Source organism: Ailuropoda melanoleuca, chromosome 17 (genome assembly GCF_002007445.2).
Source record: "Ailuropoda melanoleuca isolate Jingjing chromosome 17, ASM200744v2, whole genome shotgun sequence".
Lineage (NCBI taxonomy): Eukaryota > Metazoa > Chordata > Mammalia > Carnivora > Ursidae > Ailuropoda > Ailuropoda melanoleuca.
Window position 1 is genome coordinate 40,304,366 of NC_048234.1, and position 25,610 is coordinate 40,329,975.

The 25,610-nt window shown below is 41.7% G+C and overlaps 1 protein-coding gene across 8 annotated transcripts in view; it reads right to left on the reverse strand.

Moving 5' to 3' along the window:
- Positions 1-25,610, reverse strand: part of FANCC (FA complementation group C) — a 282,752-nt gene that overhangs the window by 30,364 nt on the left and 226,778 nt on the right. For all 8 annotated transcript variants that reach the window (XM_034646675.1, XM_034646674.1, XM_034646671.1 and 5 more), the window contains 4 exons: positions 21,538-21,694; positions 10,190-10,242; positions 8,574-8,673; positions 1,149-1,224 (listed from right to left, as the gene is read on the reverse strand). In XM_034646675.1, coding sequence (XP_034502566.1) covers positions 1,149-1,224; positions 8,574-8,673; positions 10,190-10,242; positions 21,538-21,694 — 386 coding nt within the window. The remainder of the gene's footprint in view (positions 1-1,148; positions 1,225-8,573; positions 8,674-10,189; positions 10,243-21,537; positions 21,695-25,610) is intronic.

Consider the following 25,610-nt stretch of genomic DNA (forward strand, 5'->3'; position numbering starts at 1 on the left):
ACTCCAGTATTTTTTCTGGAGCTCATTCAGCTTTTCACATAGACTGACCTCAGGCTTCTCTAATCTGACTTTAGCTGTAAAGTGGAATGCAGACTCTTCTGTCTTGTTATGAAAGTTTTCCCATTGTGCTCCCACAGGGTAAGTGTCACAAAACTGTTGACCACAGGTCCTGCCAGCCTCATTACCACCTCTACTGCTAGCACCTGAGAGGACAGGGTCAGATGGGTCACTTTAGGTGAGAACCTACAACTTTTAGAAAAAGGAAGAACAACTGGATTTTGTAAAATGCTCTGAAACTTTGAATCATCTACTTTCCTTGAATAAATCAATTTACTCAAGTCTCAGAAAAATGCAAACAAAAATGGTTCATAAAAAGGAAATATTACCGGCTCTTTCCCTCTTCTTTTTCCTTCCACAATTAAAATGCCTTCTTCTCTGGCAGTCTGTGCTGTATCAGTGCTGCCTCGCCCTCAGATGTCAGGCTTCCATTGGGGAAGGACACCTTTATTCTTTATGCCTGAAATGTTGCCTAAACACAAGTTCCTGAAAATGCTAACAGGTCAACCCCAGTTGGGTTAAGGATGGAATCATCACTTTCCCAACTGGATGTGGCCAGTGGAAGGCTGGCAAATGAGACCAGAGAAGGCCATGATCCAATACACTTATTGAATTCTTTCAAAAGTCTTCTTCCCTTGGTTTGGTTAGGAGAAATTTCCCCTAAATTTCCTAGACTTTGTTTATCATTTTATCTTTCCTTCTGCAACAAGGGGCACAGAGTGGAAAGAATGAAATACAAATAAATGTACTGTTTAAACCTTCCTCAGCCAAGTCTTAGCCTGTTCCTGGCATTCAGGTGGATCTGGCTAGCACCAGTGGGGGCCTATGTTATCTGGAGCAGACTATCAAAACCTAATGAGAGGCCATTTTTTTTTTTCTTTCTTTTGGTAAGTGATGATAACTGAAGTCCAGAAAATTCTCATATCAAAATCCCACAGAATGTGAGACCCTGAGAGCTTTAAGGGATGTTAGAGATGACCAAGTCCATCTCCCCTGTTTTACAGATAAGGGACTGGTAGATAAGGGTCATGATCTGTCAGTGTTCTTTCTCAAAAATTATTTTAATATGGGCAGAATCAACTTTCACGTACCTTTCGGGTGTTGGAGCAGCACCATAACAAGAGATGGAGAAGCATAAGGAAAGTAGGTCTTGAATGTAAACTTCAGCTACAACGGAATAAAAAATTCAAAACCACTTGAACATTGGGGTTGAAAGGGATATTAAGAAAGAACAAAATCTTGCATCATCTGCCCCAAAAAGACCTACTAGTACTTACATGGTCAGAATGTTTTCTTAAACGTTTATTTTTTAAAAAATGCTTCCAATAACCTTGTAAATATGTTCCAGAAAAATGAACGTTTTTGAAATCACCTTCTGGGGCTTAAGAAAAATAAAGTTATGTTCCTGATGTCTTCATAGCAGTTCTTTACCTCACATGATCCCAACTGTGCACATAAATCCTATTCAAGTGAGAGTTTCCAAGGTGGTTGTGAGATGTTATGTATTCCAGCATGATTTTTTTAACAACAAAAAAAGCATGAAAAAACAATGGTGCTCTCAGTACTTTGAGGACCAAAGCGCTATTGTTATGTATGCCCTCTGAAGGCAGAGTGGCTTTGAAGTACTTTTGTAAGAAATTAAAGGAAAATCTAGAAACAGTGATGTGCTCGGGCCTTGATGAGTTTTGGTAACCTGCAAATTCATGTGACCATCACCCCAGTCAAAACAGAGAACATTTCTGTCACCCCAAAAAGTTCATTTGTGGTTCTACCACTCCCCAGCAACCAATATTCTGATTTCCACAAGAGTTTAGTTTTGCTTAGATTTCTTATGAATAGAATCATAGACTCTGTGTTCTTTTGTCTCTGGTTTGGCTCAACATATTTTTTTTGAGATTCATCCACGTTACTGTGCTTGAATAGTTCATTCTTATATTCTTTTTTTTTTATTGCTTGAAATAATCATTATATGAATATACCATAATGTTTATTAATTCTCCTATTGCTGGGTATTTGGGTTGTTTCCAGTTTGCGGCTACTATGAAAAAAAGCATCAAATTAACATTCATATTTAGGTCATTTTGTGGACATGTGCTTTCATTTTTCTTGGGTAAATACCACAGGAATGGAATTACTGTTTAACTTTCTTAAGAAAATGCCATGTAGTTTTCCAAAATGGTTGTACCATCTCACACTCCCACCAGCAATTTATGAGAATTCCAGTTGCTCCACACAGTAAACATTTGATATTATCAATCTTACTAATTTCAACCATTCCAGTGGGTATGAACTGTCACCTCTTTATGTGTTTACTATGTATTTTCTTTTTTTTTTTTTAAGATTTTATTTATTTATTTGACAGAGACAGGCAGCACGAGAGAGAACACAAGAGAACACAAGCAGGGGGAGTGGGAGAGGAAGAAGCAGGCTCCTAGCAGAGAAGCCTGATGTGGGGCTCGATCCCAGAACGCTGGAATCATGCCCTGAGCCGAACGCGGACGCTTAACGACTGCGCCACCCAGGACCCCCTACTATGTATTTTCTTGACAGCAGATGATGTTGAACAATTTTCATGTGTTTATTGCCAACTTATGTATCTTTTTTGAAGTGTGTATTCATTTCTTTTGTACATTAAAAAAAAAACGAGTTGTTTAGGGAGTAAGTGATCTTTATATATTCCAGACACAAGTTCTCCATCAAACGTAAGTATTGCAAATATTTTCTCTCAGCTGGTGGCTTGCTTTTTCACTTTCTTAATGATGTCTACCAAAGAAAAGAAGCTTTTCATTCTGATGAAATCTGTAATTTACCCATTTTTTTCTTGTACGGTTTATGCTTTTCTTGCATCCCTTGTAAGAAATCTTAGAATGTTCCAATATTAAAAAAATGTTTTTTCCCTATGTTTTCTTCTAGGAGCTTTATGGTTTTAGCATTTACGTTGAAGTCTATGATCCACCTCAAATTAATTTTTGTACTTTGTGAGGTAGAGGTTCATTTTTTTGCCATATAGATATCCAGCTGTTTCACCACATCTGTTCAAAACGTTCCCTTCCCCATTGAACTGCCTTGGTGTCTCTGTCAAAGACCAACTGACTATACACACAAACATATATATAATGTATGAACTATATGGATATATATTTCTGGACTCTTCACTCTTCAGTTCTACCAATCTACCTTTTGCTGATACCTCATGGTCTTGATTACTGTAGCTTTAAGTCTTGAAGTCAGGTAGTATTAGTCTGCTCGGTTTTTTTGTTTTTTGGGGTTTTTTTTTTGCATTTGTTTTCCAAAATTGTTCTGGCTATTGTTCTGGAATTATATGGGTTCTCTCTTCACGTATTTAAGTTTCTTTAAGCAATGTTTTGTAGTTCTCAGTGTAGAGGTCTTATACATCTTTTATTACATTTACTTCTAAGTATTATTTTATTTTTTTTAAGATTATTTATTTTGGAGGGGAAAGAGAGAGTGTGGCGACAAGGGATGGAGGGAGAGGGAAAGCAGACTTTGCGCTCAGCAAGGAGCCTGATGCAGGCCTGATCTCAGGACCCCAAGATCACGACCTGAGCCAAAACCAAGAGCTTGACACCCAACTGACAGTGCCACCCAGGCGCCCCTTAAGTATTGATATGTAACTGTGCATTTGTCCTTCTCTCTTTACTTCTATCAATTTTTGCTTCACGTATTTTGGAACTCTATTATTAGGCACGTACCCATCTATAATTGGTATTTCTCCTGATGACCATTACAAAACGTCCGTCTTTATCTCTGGTCATACCTTGTCTTGAAGTCTATGCCATCTGCTGCTTGGAGCACCACACCAGCTTCCTGGGCTTATTATTTGTATAACCTATCTCTTTCCTTTCTTTCACTTTAATCTATCTGTGTCTTTCTAGTTAGAATGGGTCTCTTGAAAATAACATACAGTTGGATCTTGGCTTTTTATCCAATCTGACATTTGTGCCTTTTACTAGCATATTTAGCTAATTTTTATTTAATTTTTATAATTAAGGTACTTGGTAGTATGTCTGTGTTTAAGTCTACCTTTCAATGTTAGTTTTCTTTTGTCCCATTTATTCATTTTTTTTTGTTGTTCCTCTGGCAGCTCACAGTCCTGTTTTATGAAACCTCAAATCCATCAGATTGTGAGCCCACAAAACCCCCTACCACTCTCCACATGAGAGACCTAAGGAGACAGCAGAAACCCCAATGTAGTTTCCTTTTTCAAGGCTTAAATCTCCTCCAGTTTCTATGTGCTTTTTTGGTTGCTCTCTAGTACCTTCAAATAGTTTTTAAACATATTTTGCTCACCATTTATAATTTTTATTGGGAGATTTAGTCTAATACATTATTGGACTCAGCCATTGCTGGAACCAGAACCTGAACTTATTTGCTGTTTGTACGAAGCCATTACGCAAGTTTAGAGAAAGTGGCTTGTTGTGGCAACACTAGTCCAACTGGGCACGTTGATGGAGCTGCACTGTGCTTGCCAAATACAACAAGGGTGAGAGGAAAGGATAAAAAGAGAATGCGAAGCACTGAAGGCAAACATTTCTGACAATGGGAAAGAATGTGGATGAATGAGATTTCTCATAAACTGTTGGGGGGAGTATAAATTGGCACATCCACATATGAAAACAATTTGCAGTGTCTATAGAAGCTAAATCTTTGCATACCCAATAGCTGGCACCTGCACTCCTAAATATATATCCCAGAACGTTTAGAGCTACCCTATTTCTAATCTGGAAACAACCCAGAGGCCTACCACCACTTTCCCAACACAGTACTACACAGCAACACCCCACCGTGGTCACACACATCATAGAACAATCTTGGTGAGTGGGAGAAGCAAGGCTCGAAAGACTGCATACAGTATGCTGCTCTTGTTTGTTGTTTGTTTTATGAAGTGCAAAAAAGTGAAGAAAACATGGTTTAGGAAATCCCATTTATGTGACCACACTATTTTCAGAAAAAGCAAAGGAATGATAGACATAAATTCAAAACAGTGGCTACACAGGGGAGAAAGGCAGGGCTATAAGACTGAGATAGGCTATACAGATACACATAAATTATTGTTACTGCTCCAGGTCTCGTTTGGATATCAGATTCATAGATATTCATTTTATTAAGAATAAATACATGAATGAATGAATAAAACACAGAAAGGAAAGAGCGTTATGCATGAATCACACAGGACATGGGGTGTTATACGTTAAGGATTATGATTAATCTAAAAATGGCCACTCAAGAAGGCAGAAGATCAATGATGAGAAATGGCCATCAATTAAATAGGCAGGCAATCAGGAAGAGAAATGACAAAGAGAAATGACATAATATATGTAAATGAAGGCCTGTGCAAAGATAAGAGGTTACTGCCCTCTTAATCTGAGCCCAAAGTCAGGGCAATGAATTCTTTCTTTTTTGGATCCCTGCCCTGCTTTCCACTGGGACTCTGTGTATACCCCTTCACACTGCCAGGTCCATGTAGCCTTAGCAGGGTAATATTCTAAATGAAAAGCAACAGAAATAAAAAAAAGAAAAGAAAAGCAACAGAAATAGAACAAATAATCTCAAAATCTGTGTGGAACCACAAAAGTCCCTGAATAGTCAAAGCAATCTTGAGAAAGAACAAAGCTAGAGTCAGCATACCCTCTGATTTAAAACCTTATTACAAACCTATAATAATCAAAACAGTACAGTACTGGCATAAAAACAGACCCATAGATCAACAAAACAGAACAGAGAGCCCAGAAATAAACCCACACATACATGGCCAAGGAGCCAAGAATATACAAAGGGGAAAAGACAGTCTCTTCCATTAATGGTGCTGGGAAAACTGGACAGCCACATGTAAAAGAATGAAACTGGACCACTATCTTAACAACATATACAAAAAATAAACTCAAAATGGATTAGAGACTGGAACATCAAGACCTGAAACCATAAAACTCCTAGAAGAAAACAGGGGTGGGAAATTCCTCAACAATGGTCTTGGTGATGATTTTTGTATCTGACTCCAAAAGCAAAGAGAACCAAAGTGAAATTAAGTAAGTGAACTACATCAAACTAAAAAGCTTCTGTACAGCAAAAAAAACCCATTAACAGAATGAAAAGGCAACCTACTGAACAGGAGAAAATATCTGCAAATCATATATCTGATAAGGGGTTGATATCCAAAATATATAAAGAATTCATTACAATTCAATACAAAAAAAATCTCATAAAAAATGGGCAGAAAATATGAATAGGCATTTTTCCAATGAAGACCTACAGATGGCCAAAAGGTACCTGAAAAGGTGTTCAACGTTATTCCACATCAGGGAAATACAGATCAAAACCACAATGAGGTATCACTTCACATGTTAGAACAGCTAGAATCAAAAAGAAATAACAAGTGTGGGCAAGAATGTGGGGAAAAAGGAACCCTAGTGCACCGTTGTTGGGAATGTAAATTGGTGCAGCCACTCTGGAAAACAGTATGGAGGTTCCTCAAAAAATCAGAACTACCAAATGATCCAGTAATCCCACTACTGGGTATTTACCCAATGAAAATGAAAACATTAACTCAAAAAGATAGTTAACTAACTGCACCCCCTATGTTCACTGTAGCATTGTTTACAGCAGCAATGACATGAAAAGAACCCAAGTGTCCACTGATGGATGAATGGATAAAGAAAATGTGGTCTATGTATACACAATGGACTATTATTCAGCCATTAAAAAAAGTGCTATCTTGCCATTTGCAACAACATGGATGGAACTTGAGGGCATTATGCTAAGTGAAATAAGTCAGACAGAGAAAGATAAATACCACATGATCTCACTTATATGTGGAATCCCAAAGCAAAACACCACTTGAGCTCAGGGATACAGGATGGATTGGTGGTTGCCAGAGGCAGGCTGTGGAGTAGGTGAAATGAGTGAAGGGGATCAAAAGGTACAAACACTTCAGTTATAAAATAAGTAAGTCTCATGGATGTAATGTATAGCATAGTGACTACAATTAATAACACTGTATTGGTATCTGAAATCTGCTAAGAGAGTAGATCTTAATAGTTCTCACTACAGGAAAAAAAATTTTGTAACTTTGTGGTGACAGATGTAAACTAGACTTATTATGAACATTTCACAATATATACAAATATTGAATCACTATGTTGTACATCTGAACCTGGCATTTGTTAATTAGACCTCAATAAAAAAAATAAGAATGGACAAATTAATTAAAAGCAACTGCAACTCCAGTCCAAATCCACAGTGCCCAAGAACAACAGCCAGGAGCAAGGCTGGTAAGAAAAACACACTTAAGCTAATGCTTTAACCAGTGTCTTCTGCCCCAGCCTAGGTGTTGTTCAGGAGTCAAAGGGGCAAGTTTTCTAGAGGTTGGTTCCTAACTGGGAATACAAAGAATGCACAAGGGAGGATAAAAGATATTTATAATTATGCCTCAAAATGGGTGTGAGGGCCAACCAATGCCTTTCAGCAGAGCTCTCCTCCCGAATTCCAGGCTGGGTACCACTGAAACGTGGTTTGCTACAGTCTATTTAACCTCCCTAGGGAAAAAGGATGGGAGAAAATACATCATAAATATTTATGATTGCCTTAAAAAGCGGAAACATCTGCTAAAACCTGAGATTTCTTTGGTGTACGGGTGTACGGGATTGTAGCAGGGGAAGCATCACACAGCACTGCTCTCTTCGGTCAGGTTGTGGAAAGCATCGTGAGGGACCATGGCCTACGGACCTGCAGCGGACCCAGGCAACTGTACAGGCAAAGCCCCACACACAGTGAAAACGCCCGAAATTGAAAGCTCTCGTAGGAATGCTTCCTGTTTCACAAGGTCCCTCTAATCAGTCCCCGGCCCCTGGCAGGGGTGGTCTGGCTTCTGCTGATAGGGCCCCACAGTACAAGTCTTCCTACAGCCCTCACGCCTGGCTTCTTGCTTGCCGATCGTGTCCAACTCGCACCTCTTGGTCACTGCCATTCCTAGCTGCTTCTCTACAATGATTCAAATCTCTCCTTGTCACTCTCACTGGCTCCTTTCTCTCCTGGAACCCAATTCACATTTGGATCTCTCCTAGCTAGGCAAGGAAATAATAATTAAGAATGTCCAGCACTGCTTTATAATATGTGGCATTTCCTTCTTAGCACACGCCACAGAGACTCCAGGATGCCTGGGCAGGGCAGAGGCCTGCTTGGCAGACAGCATGCAGCATGGGGCCCAGAAAATGCCTCCTCCAGCGTGGCACGCGCTGGCATGACAGTTCTCTTACACAACAGTAGGTAAATGCTTCTGGGTACCAGGCACAAGGCAGACAGGAAGTATCCTGATTTATTATTCAATTAAAATGGTTTTACCTTTGCTGGGGCATTCATTTGGAAGCTTTCTTCATAAGCAGAACAATCCATCAAACTTACCAAAAATAAAGTGCTCCTTTTTGGTGATTAGCTAGATACTCTTAACAGCCTTTTTTTTTTTCTTTGGCGGAGTGAATAATATATGCATTATAACAAACCTGCTTGTTTTTTTTTTCCAGAGCTTCCACAAAGCACCGTGTAAACCCTTGAACAGCGGCTAGTACTTCTGGGGCTCCGTCGGTTTCCAGGAGTGCATACCTGAGCAATGCAAAGCCAGATTACAACACGTTTAATGATTAATCTGGCAAACATGTTAGCCTGAATTGTAAAAGGGAAGAGTGGAAACATTCTTTTTATGCTGTAAGCTTCAGCAGTATCTTAGCTCCTCGGATTTCAGTCCTTGTGTGAAAGTAGGAGAAATTTGTCACGTCTTTTCTAAACACTTAATATAGCAATCTGCAGAGCTTCCTTTCTTGGTTTTTAAATTATTATTGTTGTTATTTTTTAAAAAGATTTTATTTGTTTATTTGACAGAGCGAGAGAGAGACAGCGAGAGAGGGAACACAAGCAGGGGCAGAGGGAGAGGGAGAAGCAGGCTTCCCACTGAACAGGGAGCCCAATGCAGGGCTTGATCCCAGGACCCTGGGATCATGACCTGAGCTGAAGGCAGACGCTTAATGACTGAGCCACCTGGGCGCCCTGGTTTTTAAATTATTAAGCACTGCATATCCCTTCCATATAGGCCTGAGTGCTCTTTAGAAATATTCGCACATTGTATGCCCAGCCATGCAAAATCAACAGACCTTCTGCTTTTTTTCAAGTGGAGAAAGAGCTGCCCACGGGGTAAAATGCCTTGGTTAAATCCACTCAGAGAAGCCATGGAAGAGTCTGTGGAAGACTCTGCATTGTACCTGGATTGGCTTCGTGCATTTTCATCTAACTAACTTTATGTTGAAACAAAAGAAATCAACTCAAACTCTGCTCGCTTTAAACTAAAACATCATTCTGACTTCCTCCTGTGCTCATTTATTTAGCCCGAAGTTGGTATGTTTCAAGACCAACTCAAGGGCTGGGTTATTTGCTGTTGTAAAAATTCCTTTCCCCAGTGTTGCTGTCTGCCCTGAGGCACTACTACTGAGCTACTGAGCGTGAAGGGAAGGATGGGGGAAGGTGAGCACCCAGGAAAGAGGACAGAAACCCTCCCTGGGTAACACACTCCCACTAACTGCCTGCCATAACCCAACCTGGCATCCAGTGGTCTCTCATCTCTCATCATCCGTAAATCCAATGAACTTCCTAAGAAGCACTCATATTTGCAAAATTAATGTGTTGTAGGATAACACGCATAATTGATTTTGCCTTTCAGTCCTCTTAAGAATGGCATTATTTATTTATTTTTCTTGGTTTTTCCTTAGCTTTAAAATCCTTTAAAAAGATTGGTCAGCCCTCATGTGGTGAAGGGAGTACACTGCTATGCTTTATTTTGAGCTGAGAAAAATCCTACATGAACATTTAATGATTTAATATCTAATTCAATTTTGCCTTTCTACCATTATTATAAGAATTTTAAATGGTTTAAAAAATTATTTTACTTCTAAGGCATTGGCTTTTAAATATACACTGACATTCAGGTTTTACCAAATAGCTCAGAGGGGTAGACAGAATCAGAAACTAACTTCCCCATGGTATAGCCAGAGACCACAAAATTTTTTATTCACATTTGGAAACTGAGCTTTTCTAGATCAATTATTAGCAAAAACAACACATCATTTACCTGAACATTTCATCAACAATTCTGAATATGGCAGGGTGGCAGGCTGCTTCAGGCTGTAAAGGAAGAGACCAAAAGAAAGTAAAATATCAGAAGCATTTCATTGATAACATATGACTGGTTATTATCAGGGAGATGAGTTGTCTAGAACTGCTGGTGTCTAGAAAATGGGCATATTCCTTTGGCTTAGAAAAAAACAAGAACAACCCTGAGTGCATGGAAAAAGCCATGCATTACAAACATAAACTGGTTCTCTAGGAGCAAAGAGATTATGGGCAAGCTTTATTTCCTCTTTATACTCCTGTTTGTTCCACATTTTCTCCAAAAGACCAATATGATCCAGAGAAAGAATCAATAAATATCATGGGAAATTTAAAAACACCTTTTGCCAGCGCGCTGCAGTAAAGGCAGAACCTGCCTGTGTTGCTAGTTTTACACTTGCCCATGTGTCTGACCACCCCGCATGGCCCAGAAGTGCCCCAAGGTCAGGTATGGGCTGGCTCTCTTTTTCATTCCTCCTTATTAGGCAATGACTACATAGTTACTTAGAATTATTACCGAGGAAAACAGTGACCACTACAATTCTGGACTAAATAATATAACACCTTAGTACACTATGAATTTAGCAGCTTAAATTATTTAGGATGAAAAAAGGACTAATGAAAATAAAATATAGATAGCATCATCTTGAATAAGAAAAGAAATTTATTCTGTGAATATTTTTGTGATGGTTTTGATGATTTCAATCTGCAGAAGTTGACCTACTGTGGCCTAGATGGGGCTTCAGTGGGCTTGACCCAGGTTCCCTATCTTTTCAGCCAGGCTCAAAGCCTAAGATTAAGCCAGATGAAAATTACATTTGTGGGACACCTGGGTGGCTCAGTAGGTTAAGGAACTGCCTTCGGCTCAGGTCATGATGCCAGGGTCCTGTGATCAAGTCCTACATCGGGCTCCTTGCTCAGCAGAGAGGCTCCCTCTGCCTGCAGCTTCCCATGCTTGTGCTCTTTCTCTCTGTGTCTCTCTGACAAATAAATAAATAAAATCTTTAAAAAAGAAAAAAGAAAATGCCATTTGTGTTCTGAAACAGATTTTACAGTAGCCTCCAAATGTGGGTGGATTAAGCTCTACAAGGGACATTTCTTTGAGTCCTACTGCACTTGATATGACCAGCTCTGATAAACATTTCTTCATAGCCCCCTCAACAAGAAAAGAAGAAGAAAGGATATACTTTGCCTCACAAGTTTTCTGAGCCACGCTGAATAAAGAATGGAGCCTATCTCCATAGATTTTCTTTTCCACTCTCCAGTCTGCCCTGGCCTTTTGAATTGTAACATTGAACGTGTGCCATCTAGTGTTCAGATTCTGCCACTACAGGCTGTCACAGCCGGCTCCAGGTAAGAACACTGCCACTTGTTGAAAGGATGGGAAGATTTCTTTTTAATTACTGGAAGAGAGAGATGTGTGCTTTGCAAGTTATAAATTGCTACTCTTTAAGTAGAGTAACTCACATTCCCTAATCCTTCATTGATGTGCATTTTTATCTAAAAAAAACAAACTAAAATTCTCATAGGTAAATTCATTATGTACTCAAGAAATAATCTGGCAGGACCATGGTTGAACAGAAGGGAGGCAAATTATTTTTTGGCTTTGATCTCAGGCAAGTCAGTTACTCTCCCTGTGTCTCAGAACCACTGTAAATAATAACAGTGATTAAGAGGTCACTGGATAAGTGCCCAGAAAATATCATAAAATGTTTCTACGTATTCATAATGGAAAAATCAAACAAGAAGGGAAAAGCAAACTATAAAATTTTTAACTTTCATAGATGGGCAATATGCCTGAATAAGTGTTTAAGACCAAATAACACTTTCACATGCCCACAAGCAGACAGACACACAGAGCCTGAAAATGCATTGATAGAAAACCAAAATTGGAAATGGTAAAATAGAACCATTCCTTTTGATCCAAATGGTCTAACTAATTCAGTGTCACTATGTAAATTTGATGCTAGTAGAAAATCACTCAGTCCTAATTACAGGGGGGTGCCTGGGTGGCTCAGTGGGTTAAGCGTTTACCTTTGGCTCAGGACAAGTTCCCGGATCAAGCCCTGCATTGGGCTCCCTGCTCAGCGGGATGTCTCTCCCTCTGCCCCTCACCCTGCTCACGCTATCTCTCAAATAAATAAAATCTTAAAAAATACTAATTACAGGGATTTCTAAATGGTCAACGAAAAGAAAATCCAACGGGTAGAACAGGCTGCCATGAAAATAAAGGGGTAGAAGCAAGAACGTACTCAGTTTGTTAAGAGAGAACTAGAGTTTGGACATACTTTTATTTTATGCAGTGTTTTCTATCAAAACCGCTCAATCCAATGTTTTAAATGTCTCCAGAATATGTGGAACCGCCTGCTTTCTCCATGCCAATGGACTCTCTGCTTAGATTTCCTTCTGTCTAAATATTTCAGACTTTTGTTTGCTCTCAGCCTGCTTCTACAACCCATTTTAGCTTTTTACAACAGATAAGATGCCAGGAGGCAGGAGAACCTTGCTGAAACAGCAGTGACAGAGTTTGATTTAAAAACCAGTCTTCCTTGCTGCCCCAGAGCTGTGAAAGGCTCTTTCTCATTCACCGCCTTTACTGATGGTTTTTAAAATGAGGCTCTTTACACTTCCCGAGCACATAATTTCAGGGTCAGTGAGTCCCCTCATGAAGCCTGGAGTGCTCACAGGCCAGGCATGTGTCCCAGTGACATCAAATCACAAAAGCAAACTTAAGCTGCTTTTTTTTCTTTTTTTTTAAGATTTTATTTATTTGAGAGAGAGAGAGAGAGAGACAGCCATCGAGAGAGGGAACACAAGCAGGGGGCGTGGGAGAGGAAGAAGCAGGCTCACAGCGGAGGAGCCTGATGTGGGGCTCGATCCCATAACGCCAGGATCACGCCCTGAGCCGAAGGCAGACGCTTAACCACTGTGCCACCCAGGCACCCCTTAAGCTGCTTTTCTTGTCAAGAGAATCCTCCAAATAGAATTAAAGTCTTAATTTATGCTTCTTTGGAAGCCATAAATTCCCCTGCCCCCAAATCTTTACAGCATCCTTGTGAGGGAAGAGCCAAACATTTAACCACTCTGTGCCCTGTCTTATTTGTAGAATGGGACCCTACAGTAACCCACCACAGGCCACTCTGCAACCCAGAGCCTCGAACCCTATCTCTAAAGCCCTACAATCTGGGCGATTATCTTTCCTGTAAAAATGAGGGAAAGAACAACTATCTTGGGTTCCATCTGTTTGTCTGTTTTTCTCTATCCTACCAAAATCTGTTCCTTCTCAAGTTCTGCTCTTCTCCATCTGGCCTAACGATTTCCATGTATGGATTATTTCAAGTCTAGGGAAACTATGTCACCAAGAGGCCATCAATAAACACATTTTGCCCTTCTCCCCTCCCCTCACACCTCCCCCAATCCTTTCACTGAATGTCAGAGGATGAACAGAAGATGATGATGGAGAGCTCCGGATTCTGGCTTCCTTTTCTTATGGACCAGATTGTTCTGTTGGGTTGCATCCCCTTCCCATCTCCCACAGCTACCCAGAAATGCATCGTTTATCTCCGCTCTGCCTAGGACAGCCCATTCCCAGCCCTCAACAAAATGAGGGAAGACAAAGTCAACACAGAAGAAATGTGCAGTGGCCGTGTGCTCTCGGCCTGTACTGTGGGGGAAAGGTGAGGGAGAGGCCAACTGTACAAATAACACCCATGCCCACTCTCTGCCCTTGATGCCTAATCTGCTATTTTCATCTCAATTCATCAAGGATTACTACAAGCCACTTGTCACTTGAAAGAGGCCTGAGAACATGGAAGAACAGGATTCTCATGGAAGAAATCTTTCCTATCATTTTCTGATTCCTTGTGTGTGCTCGACTGAGTATGGGGAGGCGGCGAAGAAGAGAGAGAATAAAAACCAGACAGGGAAATTGTACTATGATTTGAGGTAATTCACAGACAGAAGTGAATGCCTCATAGAAAAAAGGGCAGTGAGGAAACAGAAAAGTTCTCAAGCCTTTTCCACTTACCATCCTTCACACATATTTTTATCCAAAAAAGATAGAGGGAAATTGGATATAAGAGATAAGACGAAGTTCAGGAAGCCTGGAACAGATTCTCTTTCATGGTCTGTTTTAAAATAGTTAAATATTTTACTTAGGAATGGTCATTCTCTTCAAGAAGAAATGGCTGGTGAGAAGCTTGCCCTCTAGGCCCAGCCCACTTCTCTGAACCCCTGACCGGTGTGGCAGCCCCTGTGGTGATATATGTATAGAATTAAAGGGTGACTGTATTTATCAGAAAATAACTTTCTTCTTTTAAAAAAGGGATTCTCCAGAAGATTCATTCCAATAGTAAACTCTTTTATGGAGTTCAAAAAACAATTTGGTTTTTAAGATATCGACATATATGAAACCTCCATATCTATTGTGTAAAGTAAAGCACTTTTATTAATGTGTATGTTTTATTATGTCATTTTCTTCTTTTCTCCTTTCAGAATGCTAAATATAAGACTGTAAATATCCCTTTTATATTTCAGGACCTATTTTGTTTCAAAACACTTAAGTTTCTTTCAACAAATTTGAGCTTGGAAAAATTATTCTTTTTAATCTTTACCAGATGTTGTTTATACTACAAGCAATTTTTTTTTCAGTACTCCATAATGCAGTTATTGTTTAATTAGTGATAAATGTATCATTCCTGGCCTTAAAAGAAAAACAGGGGCTCCTGGGTGGCACAGCGGTTAAGCATCTGCCTTCAGCTCAGGGCGTGATCCCGGCGTTATGGGATCGAGCCCCACATCAGGCTCCTCCGCTATGAGCCTGCTTCTTCCTCTCCCACTCCCCCTGCTTGTGTTCCCTCTCTCGCTGGCTGTCTCTATCTCTGTCGAATAAATAAATAAAATCTTTAAAAAAACAAAAAAGAAAGAAAAACAACAACTTAAGCACCAAATGTACTTTTGTATTTTAAATTTACCCGTGCTTTCCAAGAGCATTTAAGACATAAGGGATGTCAGCTCTGGATGCAGAACAAGATGCCCAAACCTGACCTTCTTTCTAGCCTCACCCAGTGGCCTCCGTCCAGTGAGCTCGTGCAGCTTGATCAGGAAGACAGCTCCTCAGCTTCCTGCTGCTTCTTGGCTCAGTCACTAAGTGGCACTGAAACCCCAGGTCGAACACTGAACTGTATTTGTTTTTTGTTTTTTCTCTCTCCCTTCATTTGACTGGCTGGTTGCAATGTCCTGCGCCCCCAACAGGTAAGATTCCCCAGCACTTGCAATCTGGGTCTCCTTCTTTACAGAGATGACACTTGGAGTGGGGGAGGGGTGTGTGTGTGTGTGTGTGTGTGTGTGTGTGTGTGTGTGTGTGTGTGTGTGTCTGGTGCCCCCGAGAGGTCAATGCTGGGAAGTGCAACTACTGGGTCTCCTTCTTTACAGAGATGACACTTGGAGTGGGGGAGGGTGTGTGTGTGTGTGTGTGTGTGTGTGTGTGTGTGTGTGTGTCTGGTGCCCCCGAGAGGTCAATGCTGGGAAGTGCAACTACTGTCCCAGATGCAGATTCTTGACCTTTTTGCTATAAGCATAAGCCACCACCACACTTTCCTATTTGACCACTGCTAAATTACATGCACCACATTAAAGAGCTCAAAAAAAGAAATGCTTAAAAGACTGCTAATGAAAAAGCAGGAAAAGAAAACCCTAGAACATTAGTAAGAAGTTATTTAAGCACTGAAAACTGACATCATCTGGGATGTGGATTTAATTCTTCAGTATAATCTTTTATTAAAGGGGAACTGTGCTTGCAAAGTTGTGTAAAGGAAGTTTTTCTTTTTGAAGTGGCTACAATTGCTCTTTGGAGAATGAAGACAAGAACACATCCTATCTCACATCAGGGAGGACACTGAAGTATCTGCATGTTTATTCTTAAGCTCTTATTAAATTAAGAATGAACTCTTCCCCCGCCCCAAGCTTTACTGAGGTATACTTGACAAGATAAAGAAATGATTTTAATTGAGCTATAAAGACTTTCAGGTAGGAGGGAATATGAGGAGTATTTTCTGATTCAAAATCTAAATAAACAAAAACAAAATGAATCCCATCCCCCTTTCCCCTTTCCTCCCCGCCCTCTCCTGGGTAAAGTGTCTGTAAAGGTGAAGGAGCAGCTTCTCTGGACCCAGCTGGAGGGGCAGGCAGCATGCGGGGTCAGCCAAGGAATGAGTGAATGAAAGGGCATGGGAACCAGGGTACATCCCGGCCCCGGCATGCAGCAGGGCAGCCAAGCACAGCGCCACCGTGCCACCCAGCCAGCACTTCTCATTCAAATGTGGAAGAGAAACAATAGCCTTCTGGGCTCCACAGACAGAACTGTAACTGGAAAACATAACATCCTTCTGATTCTGGTCAGCCTTGGGAAACCAAACAGTGTCAAAAAAAAAAAAAATGCATACTTAGCAAGTGGCTTTCACTGCTTTGGTGACATCAATTTTTAAGGTAGGTCTGAAGCTATGGATCACAGTCTTGCAGTGTGTGTTCTGTCAAGGAAAACACAGACTATCTGCTTTGAAAAGTTTCAGTCTGCAGAGTAAATGATAAGCTGAGGCTAATACTGCAATTTATTTAGGAGGCACCAGATGTGGCAGGTAGCCATGAACTTGGGGGCAGTTCAGCCCATGAAAGCCAAAGGGAGAGTCTCAAAAGTAAGCAGGTTTTGAAAATTTGTTTTTATTTTATTTTTAAGATTTTATTTATTTATTTGTCAGAGAGAGCGAGGGGGTGTGCATGCACACAAGCAGGGGGAGCGGCAGGCAGAGGGAGAAGCAGGCTCCCGCTGAGCAAGGAGCCCGATGCAGGGACTCAATCCCAGGACCCTGGGATCATGACCTGAGCCAAAGGCAGATGCTTAAATGACTGAGCCACCCAGGCGTCCCTTGTTTTTATTTTAGAACTCAAAAAGATATACATACATTTAGAATTCAGGTAATATTAGATCAGTGCCTTATTACTTAGTCTTAACAGAAAATACATTTAATGCAATCCCTATCAAAATACTAATAGCATTTTTCACGGAGCTAGAACAAACAATTCTAAGATTTGTATGGAAGCACAAAAGACCCGAATAGCCAAAGCAATCTTGAAAAAGCAAAGCAAAGCTGGAGGCATCACAATACCGGACTGCAAGTTATATTACAAAGCTGTATTAATCAAAACAGTATGGTACTGGCACAAAAGGAGACACAAAGATCAGTGGGACAGAACTGAAAATCCAGATAATCCAGAAATAAACCCACAATTATATGGTCAATTACTCTTCAACAAGGCAGGAAAGAATATCCAGTGGGAAAAAGACAGTTTCCTCAACAAATGGTGTTAGGAAAACAGGACAGCAACATGCAAAAGAATAAAACTGGACCACTTTCTTACACTATTACAAAATTAGATTGAAAAAGGATTAAAGACCTAAATGTGAGACCTGAAACCATAAAAATTCTAGAAGAGAACACAGGCAGTAACTTTGACTTCGACTGTAGCAACTTCTTTCTAGATATGAAACTTCTTTCTAGATATGTCTCCTGAGGCAAGGAAAATAAAAGCAAAATAAACTATTGGGACTACATCAAAATAGAAAGCTTCTGCACAGCAAAGGGAACAGTGAACAAAACAAAAAGGCAAACTACAGAATGGAAGAAGATATTTGCAAATGCCATATCCAATAAAGGGTTAGCATCCAAAATAAAAAAGAACTTATGAAACTTAATACCCCAAAAAACAAATTATCTAATTAAAATGGGCAGAAGACATGAACAGACATTTCTCCAAAGACGACATCCAGATGGGCAACAGACACATGAAAAGATGCTTATCATCACTCATCATTAGAGAAATGCAAATCAAAACCACAATGAGACATCACCTCACACCTGTTACAATGGCTAAAATCAACAACACAAGAAACAACAGGTGTTGGCAAGGATGTGGAGAAAAAAGAACCCTTGTGCACTGTTGGTGGAAATGCAAACTGGTGCAGTCACTCTGGAAAACAGTATGGAGGTTCCTCAAAAAGTTAAAAATAGAACTACTGTGTGATCCAGCAATCACACTACTGGGTATTTACTCAAAGAATACAAGAACACTAATTCAAGGGCCACCTGGCTGGCTCAGTTGGGAGAGTGTGTGACTCTTGACCTTAGCATTTTATGTTCAAGCCCCATGTTGGGTGTAGAGATTACTTACATAAATAAATATTTTTTAATAAATAAATTTTTTTAAAAGAGCACTAATTCAAAGGGATACATGCACCCCTATGTCTACAGCAGCATTATTTACAATAGCCAAACTATGGAAGCAGCCCAAGTGTCCACTGATCGATGAATGGATGAAGATGTGGGATCTACATACAACGGAGTATCATTCAACCTTAAAAAAGAATGAAATCTTGCCGTTTGCAACAACATGGATGGAGCTAGAGAGTATAATCCTAAGCAAAATAAGCCAGTCAGAGAAAGACAAATACCATATAAATTCACTCACACGTGGAATTTAAGAAACAACAAATGAGCAAAGGGAAAGAGACAAACCAAGAAACAGACTCTTAGCTATAGAGAACAAACTGATGGTTGGTTACAAGAGGGGAGTTGGGTGTGGGAAGGCTTGAAATAGGGGATGGAGATTAACAGTGCACTTGTCATGAAGATCACAGGTGTTGTATGGAAGTGTTGTATCACTATATTGTATACCTGAAACTAATATAATACCGTATGTTAACTACTTGGAATTAAAAATAATAAATAAAAAAAAAAACTACAAAAGGAAGAAGGAAGAAGACGACGACCAACAACCAGGCTTTCAAGTCCCCGAGAGGCCAAAGCACATTTGGGGAGATCATTTCCCTTTGTACAACCTGTACCACACTTTTATCTTTTGTTTTTGCAACATCTTGTAACCATAGAATTTCCAGGGCTATTTCTGGACAGTCCCAAGAGATGGAAGCATAATTAACAGTGCTCCATATAAAATACAAGTTACGTAGACCATCACACTTTAATTACTCTCAGAATCCAACTCTAATGTAATAGGCATCAAGTTTCTTCTGGAGGAAAACACAGCAGGCCCTTGCTATCTGAGTCTTTGAGATCTCTCTGATACTTCTGCACAGCCTTGTCACTGCACCAAGATCTGTGCTGCGATCAATGAATCAGATGATGCAATTAGGAAGCAGGCTCTTCAGGTTACCCTTGTAATCACTCAGTCACGTCACAGGCATATTCCAGCCTGCCTGGTTTTCTGGCACTGTAGACCCAGGATGCCTGAGGAGAGCGGCCCACGCCAATCAGGGGCTTGCAGCTCTCTACTGTAATTACCTCCTTGAACCATAAGGCATAGAGAGGTCACATCCTGTCAATGCCACAATAAATTAAACCAAATAACACCCTCTGGAATTCTCCTTTGACCATAATGGAAGCTCCGAATCCCTACACACGAGCCTAATAAATACTTCTGTAGATCAACGAATTTGGAAGCTGTCTGCTTGGGGGACATTAAACTATAAAAGGGGAGGGGCTATGTAATGCAGTGTTCAGTGGGGGTGCCTGCCTCCTGGCTTTCATATGCTGGTCGCTGAAGCAGTCTCAAGCCCAAAGGCTACAGGTAAAAAGGACATGGGGGAGGGTCAGAGAAGAATCGCAGGAACAAAGAAAGGCTGCAGAATCAAACCAACTCAGAAAAGCCGATGGAACTGGAATTTCTCTACAAGACCTAAAGAAAATTAATAAGGACCCTGAAAGCAATAATGTCCCCGATAAAGGACAAGGGAAAATTAAATTATATCACGTACATTTAAGTTAGAAATAGAGATTTTCCTGATAATAAAGGTAATGTTTAGAATGGGCTGCCAGGGACTTCTAAAAGCCTTTGTTCAGTTTGAATTTTACTGTAACTATTTTCACGTAAGGTACATTCTTATTTCTCACCTTACTATGCAACTCTTTTAAATGGTGAGGTCAAGTAGTAATTTTCCTAAAAACAGAAAACCTCTTGTGCTCTCAGTCTTTTGTATCTATCTTCATTCCTTCCTTTTTTTCCTGTCAAACACTGTAAACTTCCAAATCAACTGGGTTCACTTTGTGCCACTTAGCTGGCAGGTACACGGCTCCTGGTGACTGAAGCACCATCCACAGCCGCCTGGGAGGAGCCAGAGCGTGAAGGCAGACAAGAGCCTGTGGAGTAAGGGAGAAGGCCTGGCAGTCCCAGGGAGAACTGGTGGGGACCTCAAAGGAACAATGGGACAGAAGAAGGCGGCAACAGATTCAATTAGGATTCCCTAACTGAGCCTCCAATTTGAAAGAGAAAGAAATTAAAAAAAACAAAACAAAACAGGTGTCTGGGAGGTGGTGGTGTGTGAACTCAGCCAACCTCAGAGTTCCCCCCTTTTCAAGTCTCAGCTTAAGTGGGGAGGTGAACATTCTCTCCTGCCCAGTTTTCCTGGCCCTCAACTGAAGATCTGACCATTCACCATCTCTGAACTAATTTTCTCCACCTGTACAATAGGAAGAAAATCTCGGTGGCCGATGTTCCCCAGGTTACAAAAGCTAATGAGAAAACATGTTAGAAACCACTGAGGTTCTCATAAAACAGATGCCCAGGGAGCTACCTCCCGCAGTTTTTTGACTTGTTTTTTCAGGGTGCATTGGTCTTTATTCCTGCTCTTTCAAAAATGCACATAAATTCCACAGAGTTGCCTCCCACGAAGGGAAAACACCCTCACCGGTCAGGTTCTGAGGACTGCCTGTGAGTCCTGCCATCTGACCCTCGTTTACCCACGGAGCCACCGAATTTCCAGTCCTGAGAAGTCCCAAGTACAAGGGAGGGCAGGCGAGCCACCACATGGAGGGAGGGTTCAAGGCTAGAAGGCTTACACCAAAAGAAAACTTTTAGAATTCTAAGTTGTTTTAACCTTTCTTTCAGGTTTTTGTTTTATACCTCCTCTCATTTGTAAGGTCTTCATTTTTCAAAACGTACTTTTCATGTGGAAATAAGAAATACTGTTTTAAAAGTGTGCCTTCATATCAATTCTCCTGAGCAGGGCACTCTAAGGGGCACTGATCCAGTAAATCTCACACCTCTCCCCGTTTTCAAGACACGCTCCAACTATGCAGAAAAGCCCCCTATGCTGGGTATTTATAACAAAATGCAGACACACGATTATTTTAAAAGGTGCCAACTGCTCTCTTGTTTACCTTTCCCCTTGCTTTGACAAAAAGAGATGATACCCAGCATCCTCTTTAAGGCTTTTTCTCTTCATTAAAGCCCAGCACGTACCAGTAATGAATCTTTCAAAAAGCATTCGATACTTCTCAGGAAATTTCTCTCACTGGAGATCAGCTTTTCAAAAAGATGCAGTGTTGCTTTTTCAAGGCTGGGAAGGTGCCGAAGCCAGAGGCAGACTACAGCTGATGTAGGGAGCGAAATCTTCTTCCTTTTAGCAAAAATAACATTTTAAACAGAAATGGGTTACTAAGAAAATAAGATTGAGAGGGATCACAATGCAGTAATGAGTCCAGTTTGTGGATCTTCTTTTCATCACGGTCGAACAGCAGTTAATATTTACAGTAATCAATGAATATTTACCAAGTGTCCGTTTGCAAAATAATGTGAATCTGCTTCCAATTCAACTCAAGAAATTAGAGAAATGCCCAAACAAAGAAATGCTTTCCAAAAGGAAAAACAAGCACTAGTGACGGAAGTGTTAGTGATGGAAGATTAGTGATAAAGAATAAGAGGAGGAAGGCCTTGAAGTATATAATCCCAAATTTTAGAAATAGTTATGTTTGACAGTACATCGTAAGGATTTAAACTAGGTAACTAGACCTGGGTTTGAGTCCCAGAGCCACCACCGACTAAGTCGATGGCCTTGGGAAAGTTACTTAGCAGCTAAACCTCAGTGTACCCATCTGTAAGTGGGCCTACCTCCCTCACTGTGTTCTCAGGGGGTTCCGATGCAGTAATAACAACACATGTACGGAGATTGGCACAATGCTTGACATCTAGTAAATATTCAGTGACTGTATTTGTGAATCTGTTGCTTGAAAGTTAAATGTTTTCCTTTAGTAATAAGTCCAAAATCGGTAGTCATGGCCTGGTTAGATCCATTGCTGATCCCTACCACGATACTCTACGGGCCCCAAATATTTTGTGTAGTTGTTTCCACAGGAGAATGTATGTGGAGGTTCCTCCTGAGTCAGGTCAGTCAATCAGGGGTTCTACCTCCTCTCCTGGGAGGTAGCATGAGGGGGACACCTAATTCTGAGCCACTGGTGGCTCTGGGACAGCAGTAGGGCTGTCCCCACAGGGCCCTTTCTATGAACACTGGGGCTGTTTTGGCCTGGTGAAACTTCTTTCAGCCCAGCTTTTCCAAGGCCTCCCTCCCTCTTCACCTGTGGCACCACAGACAGCAGAGTGCTTTCCACGTTCTGCCAAAGATGTTTACTGCCTTTACTAAGAAAAATAAAAGCTGAGGGTACAAAGGCTACCTAATACCCCAAAACCCCTTCAAGCCTTTCCCTTCACCACTGCTTCTGGGCCATTTCTCTGCAGGAGCTGGCGTGGAGCCCAGAGCATGGGCGCAGGAGCAGGAAATGAATAGGTGGAGTCACAGTGCAATTTCTCGTGATTTCTCTTTTTTCTTCTCCCTCAGCATAACTCCTGTAGACCTTTGTCCTGGATTAACTCTGGGACAAGGCTAAACAAAGCTGAAGAGTTAGAAGGACTCTCACAGAAGCAGGCAGAGTACAGGACAAAGGGCAAGAGGGAGGCCCCCCTCTGACCCTCTTTCTCATCTCACATTCTCACCCTGAGCGTCAACTCTTCTGGGAAGCCTTGCAGGACCCCTTTCCCTCACCTCCCCACACCTGGCAAAGAACTGCCACGGTGGCCCCCCTCCTGCACCACCTAGCACATCTGGGAGCCACGCTATGGATCCTCTCTTGTGCCGCTGTGCTTTGGGATGCAATTCCCATGCCACCTCCCCTATCATCCTGGATGGCAAGGAGCTGGTGAGAATCCATGCAAGGAAGAGGAGTGCTTCCTGTGTGGCATTCAAAGTGCCAGGTGTAGGCCAAGCAATTGGGAACAAAACAGACCTAGTCTGTACCCCTAGCACTTGGGGCCCAGTGAAGGTACAAATACACATAGCAAACTGAGAAAAAGGCAATAAAGGAAAAGAGAGTAACAAAAGGGGCCCGATTCAGTTTGGGTGGTCAGGAAGGCCTCTCCAGCAGAGTTGAGATTAGCTAGGTGAAGAGTGGCCAGAAGGGCATTCCAGCACAGGGAATGGCAGCTCTGATGGTCCTGAGACAGGGAAGAGCAAGGTAAGAAGGAGAGATAAACCCCAGACAGCGAAGGTGAGGTGGCCTGTAAGGCTTTGGGATTCTATTCAGTGATTATGCTGGTCCAAAGGACTTTACACAGAGGAGTGCCGGGATGCGGTTTACAGTCAAAGATCAGTCCGGCTGCAGCAGGGAGAATCAAGTGTGGGCCTAGAATGGGTGTGGGGAGCCCAGGGGAGCTGGTGCTGGCATGACCTGGGCAGCAGTGGAGGAGTGAAGGGGACCGCCATGCACTTCAGCAGTAACATCAAGAGGAACTGGCAATGAATTTGATGAGAGGTAGTGAAGGTGAGGTAGGAATCAAGGCTGCCCAGGTTTCTTGAGCAACTGGGTGGGAAAGAAGGAAAGATCAGATCTGTGAAGGATTTACTAAGAGCTCGTTTTGGGTGTATGAATTTAGAATGTCTGAGGTGCCCTCAAAAAGGGATAAAATAGGTCCTTGAATATCCAAGCTGGAAGTTCTGGGGAGAGGCCTGGGCTAAAGATCTACATTAAGGAACCATTAGCCAGCATGGTGCGGCAAGAGAGTGGAGAACTCTAAGGGAGAGAGGTCTGTGCGGACAGAAGAGGGCCCAAGTGTGTGCCCTGAGCAGTGCCAACAGGTAGAGAAAGACGAGGAGCTGCAGATGGAGGAGGCAGGAGACACACAAGCAGGGAACAGTGTCACCAAGGACGAGAAGGAAGCCTGGCTTTGACCAGCACCGCTGAGAATGAGGACATGGGGAGGGAACCACATTCATGACACTGGGCAGGCCCTTTGTGACCTCCCCAAGGACATGGTTTTGATAGCGTGACAGAAGCCAAGGGCAGTCAATGAGGAGAGGAGACGGAAGTGCAGCCATTACTGTAGACAGGTCTTCAAAGGGACAGCTGTGACGGGAGCAATAGGAGGAGGCTGCACAGGGGTGGTAGTGGGCAGGACAGTATGGCTGACTGGCAAGCCAGATGCAGAGGAGCGAGAGAGGCTGGAGGACGGCAGATGCCATTTATTAATCGCTTACCTGAAATGCTAACCATTTTACTTGTATTTTAATCCTGCAAAACAGGTACTATAATTATTCTTATTTTATAGACAAGGCATCTGAGGTCAGAAAGGGACCAAGGACTCACAGCTACAATCTGAACCTAGGAGGTCTGATGCTGGAGCTGGCTGTACACCTCAGGTAATCTATGAGCTTCTCCACTCTGTGAACTGGAGAGTGGAGGGAGCTGCTCAGAAGAGGGGCTCCGGCCCAGGGGAGTGAGCGGACAGCCTTCCTGGGTAAGCAAGATGCCTGGACCCTATGTTCACTCCCTTCAGTGTTTGGGGAAGTCTTTCCGAAGTCTAGGCTGTCAGCCAGTTTTAGTCACATTAATAGAACCTTGGGAGAGGCTTCCATTCAGTTTCTACAGGAGAACATCCCCAGACAGGGGCAAGGGTCATGAACCAGAAAGCCCCCAAGAGGCAGGGACGCTCTGAGGTATAGAGGGAACTTGGCTGCTCAGTGGCTCCTCCCTTCCCAAACAGTAGGGACGTCTTTTGACCTGCATTCACCACATCTTATTTTTTTTTCAGGATCTATATAAAATACATATGTACATCATTAGAGAAGTTTCTCACTTCAGTGAGAATTCTTCATGCAGCCCCATTCCCAGGGCCTCTGAGCAGCCATGTGCATTAAGTGTGATTTTTATCTAATGGTCACAGTGGCCGAGTAATGCGTGGCAGCACATAGGTATGAGCTGCTGAGAATGAGTAGATAAACATGAACAAATACAAAAAGGAAGCTAGTGTAAAATGGTAGTTCCATCAAATTCCTGAAATAAAAGATATTGCTTAAAAATTTACATAAGACCTAAAAAATTGTATACTCAAGTCAGTAAGTACATAATATTTTTGTGCTATTCTCAGACTCAGTTTAAAAAATGTGTATGTTGGGTGCCTTGGTGGCTCAGTCGGTTAGTGGCTGCCTTCAGCTCGGGTTGTGATCCCAGGGTCCTGGGATGGAGCCCCACATCGTGCTCCTT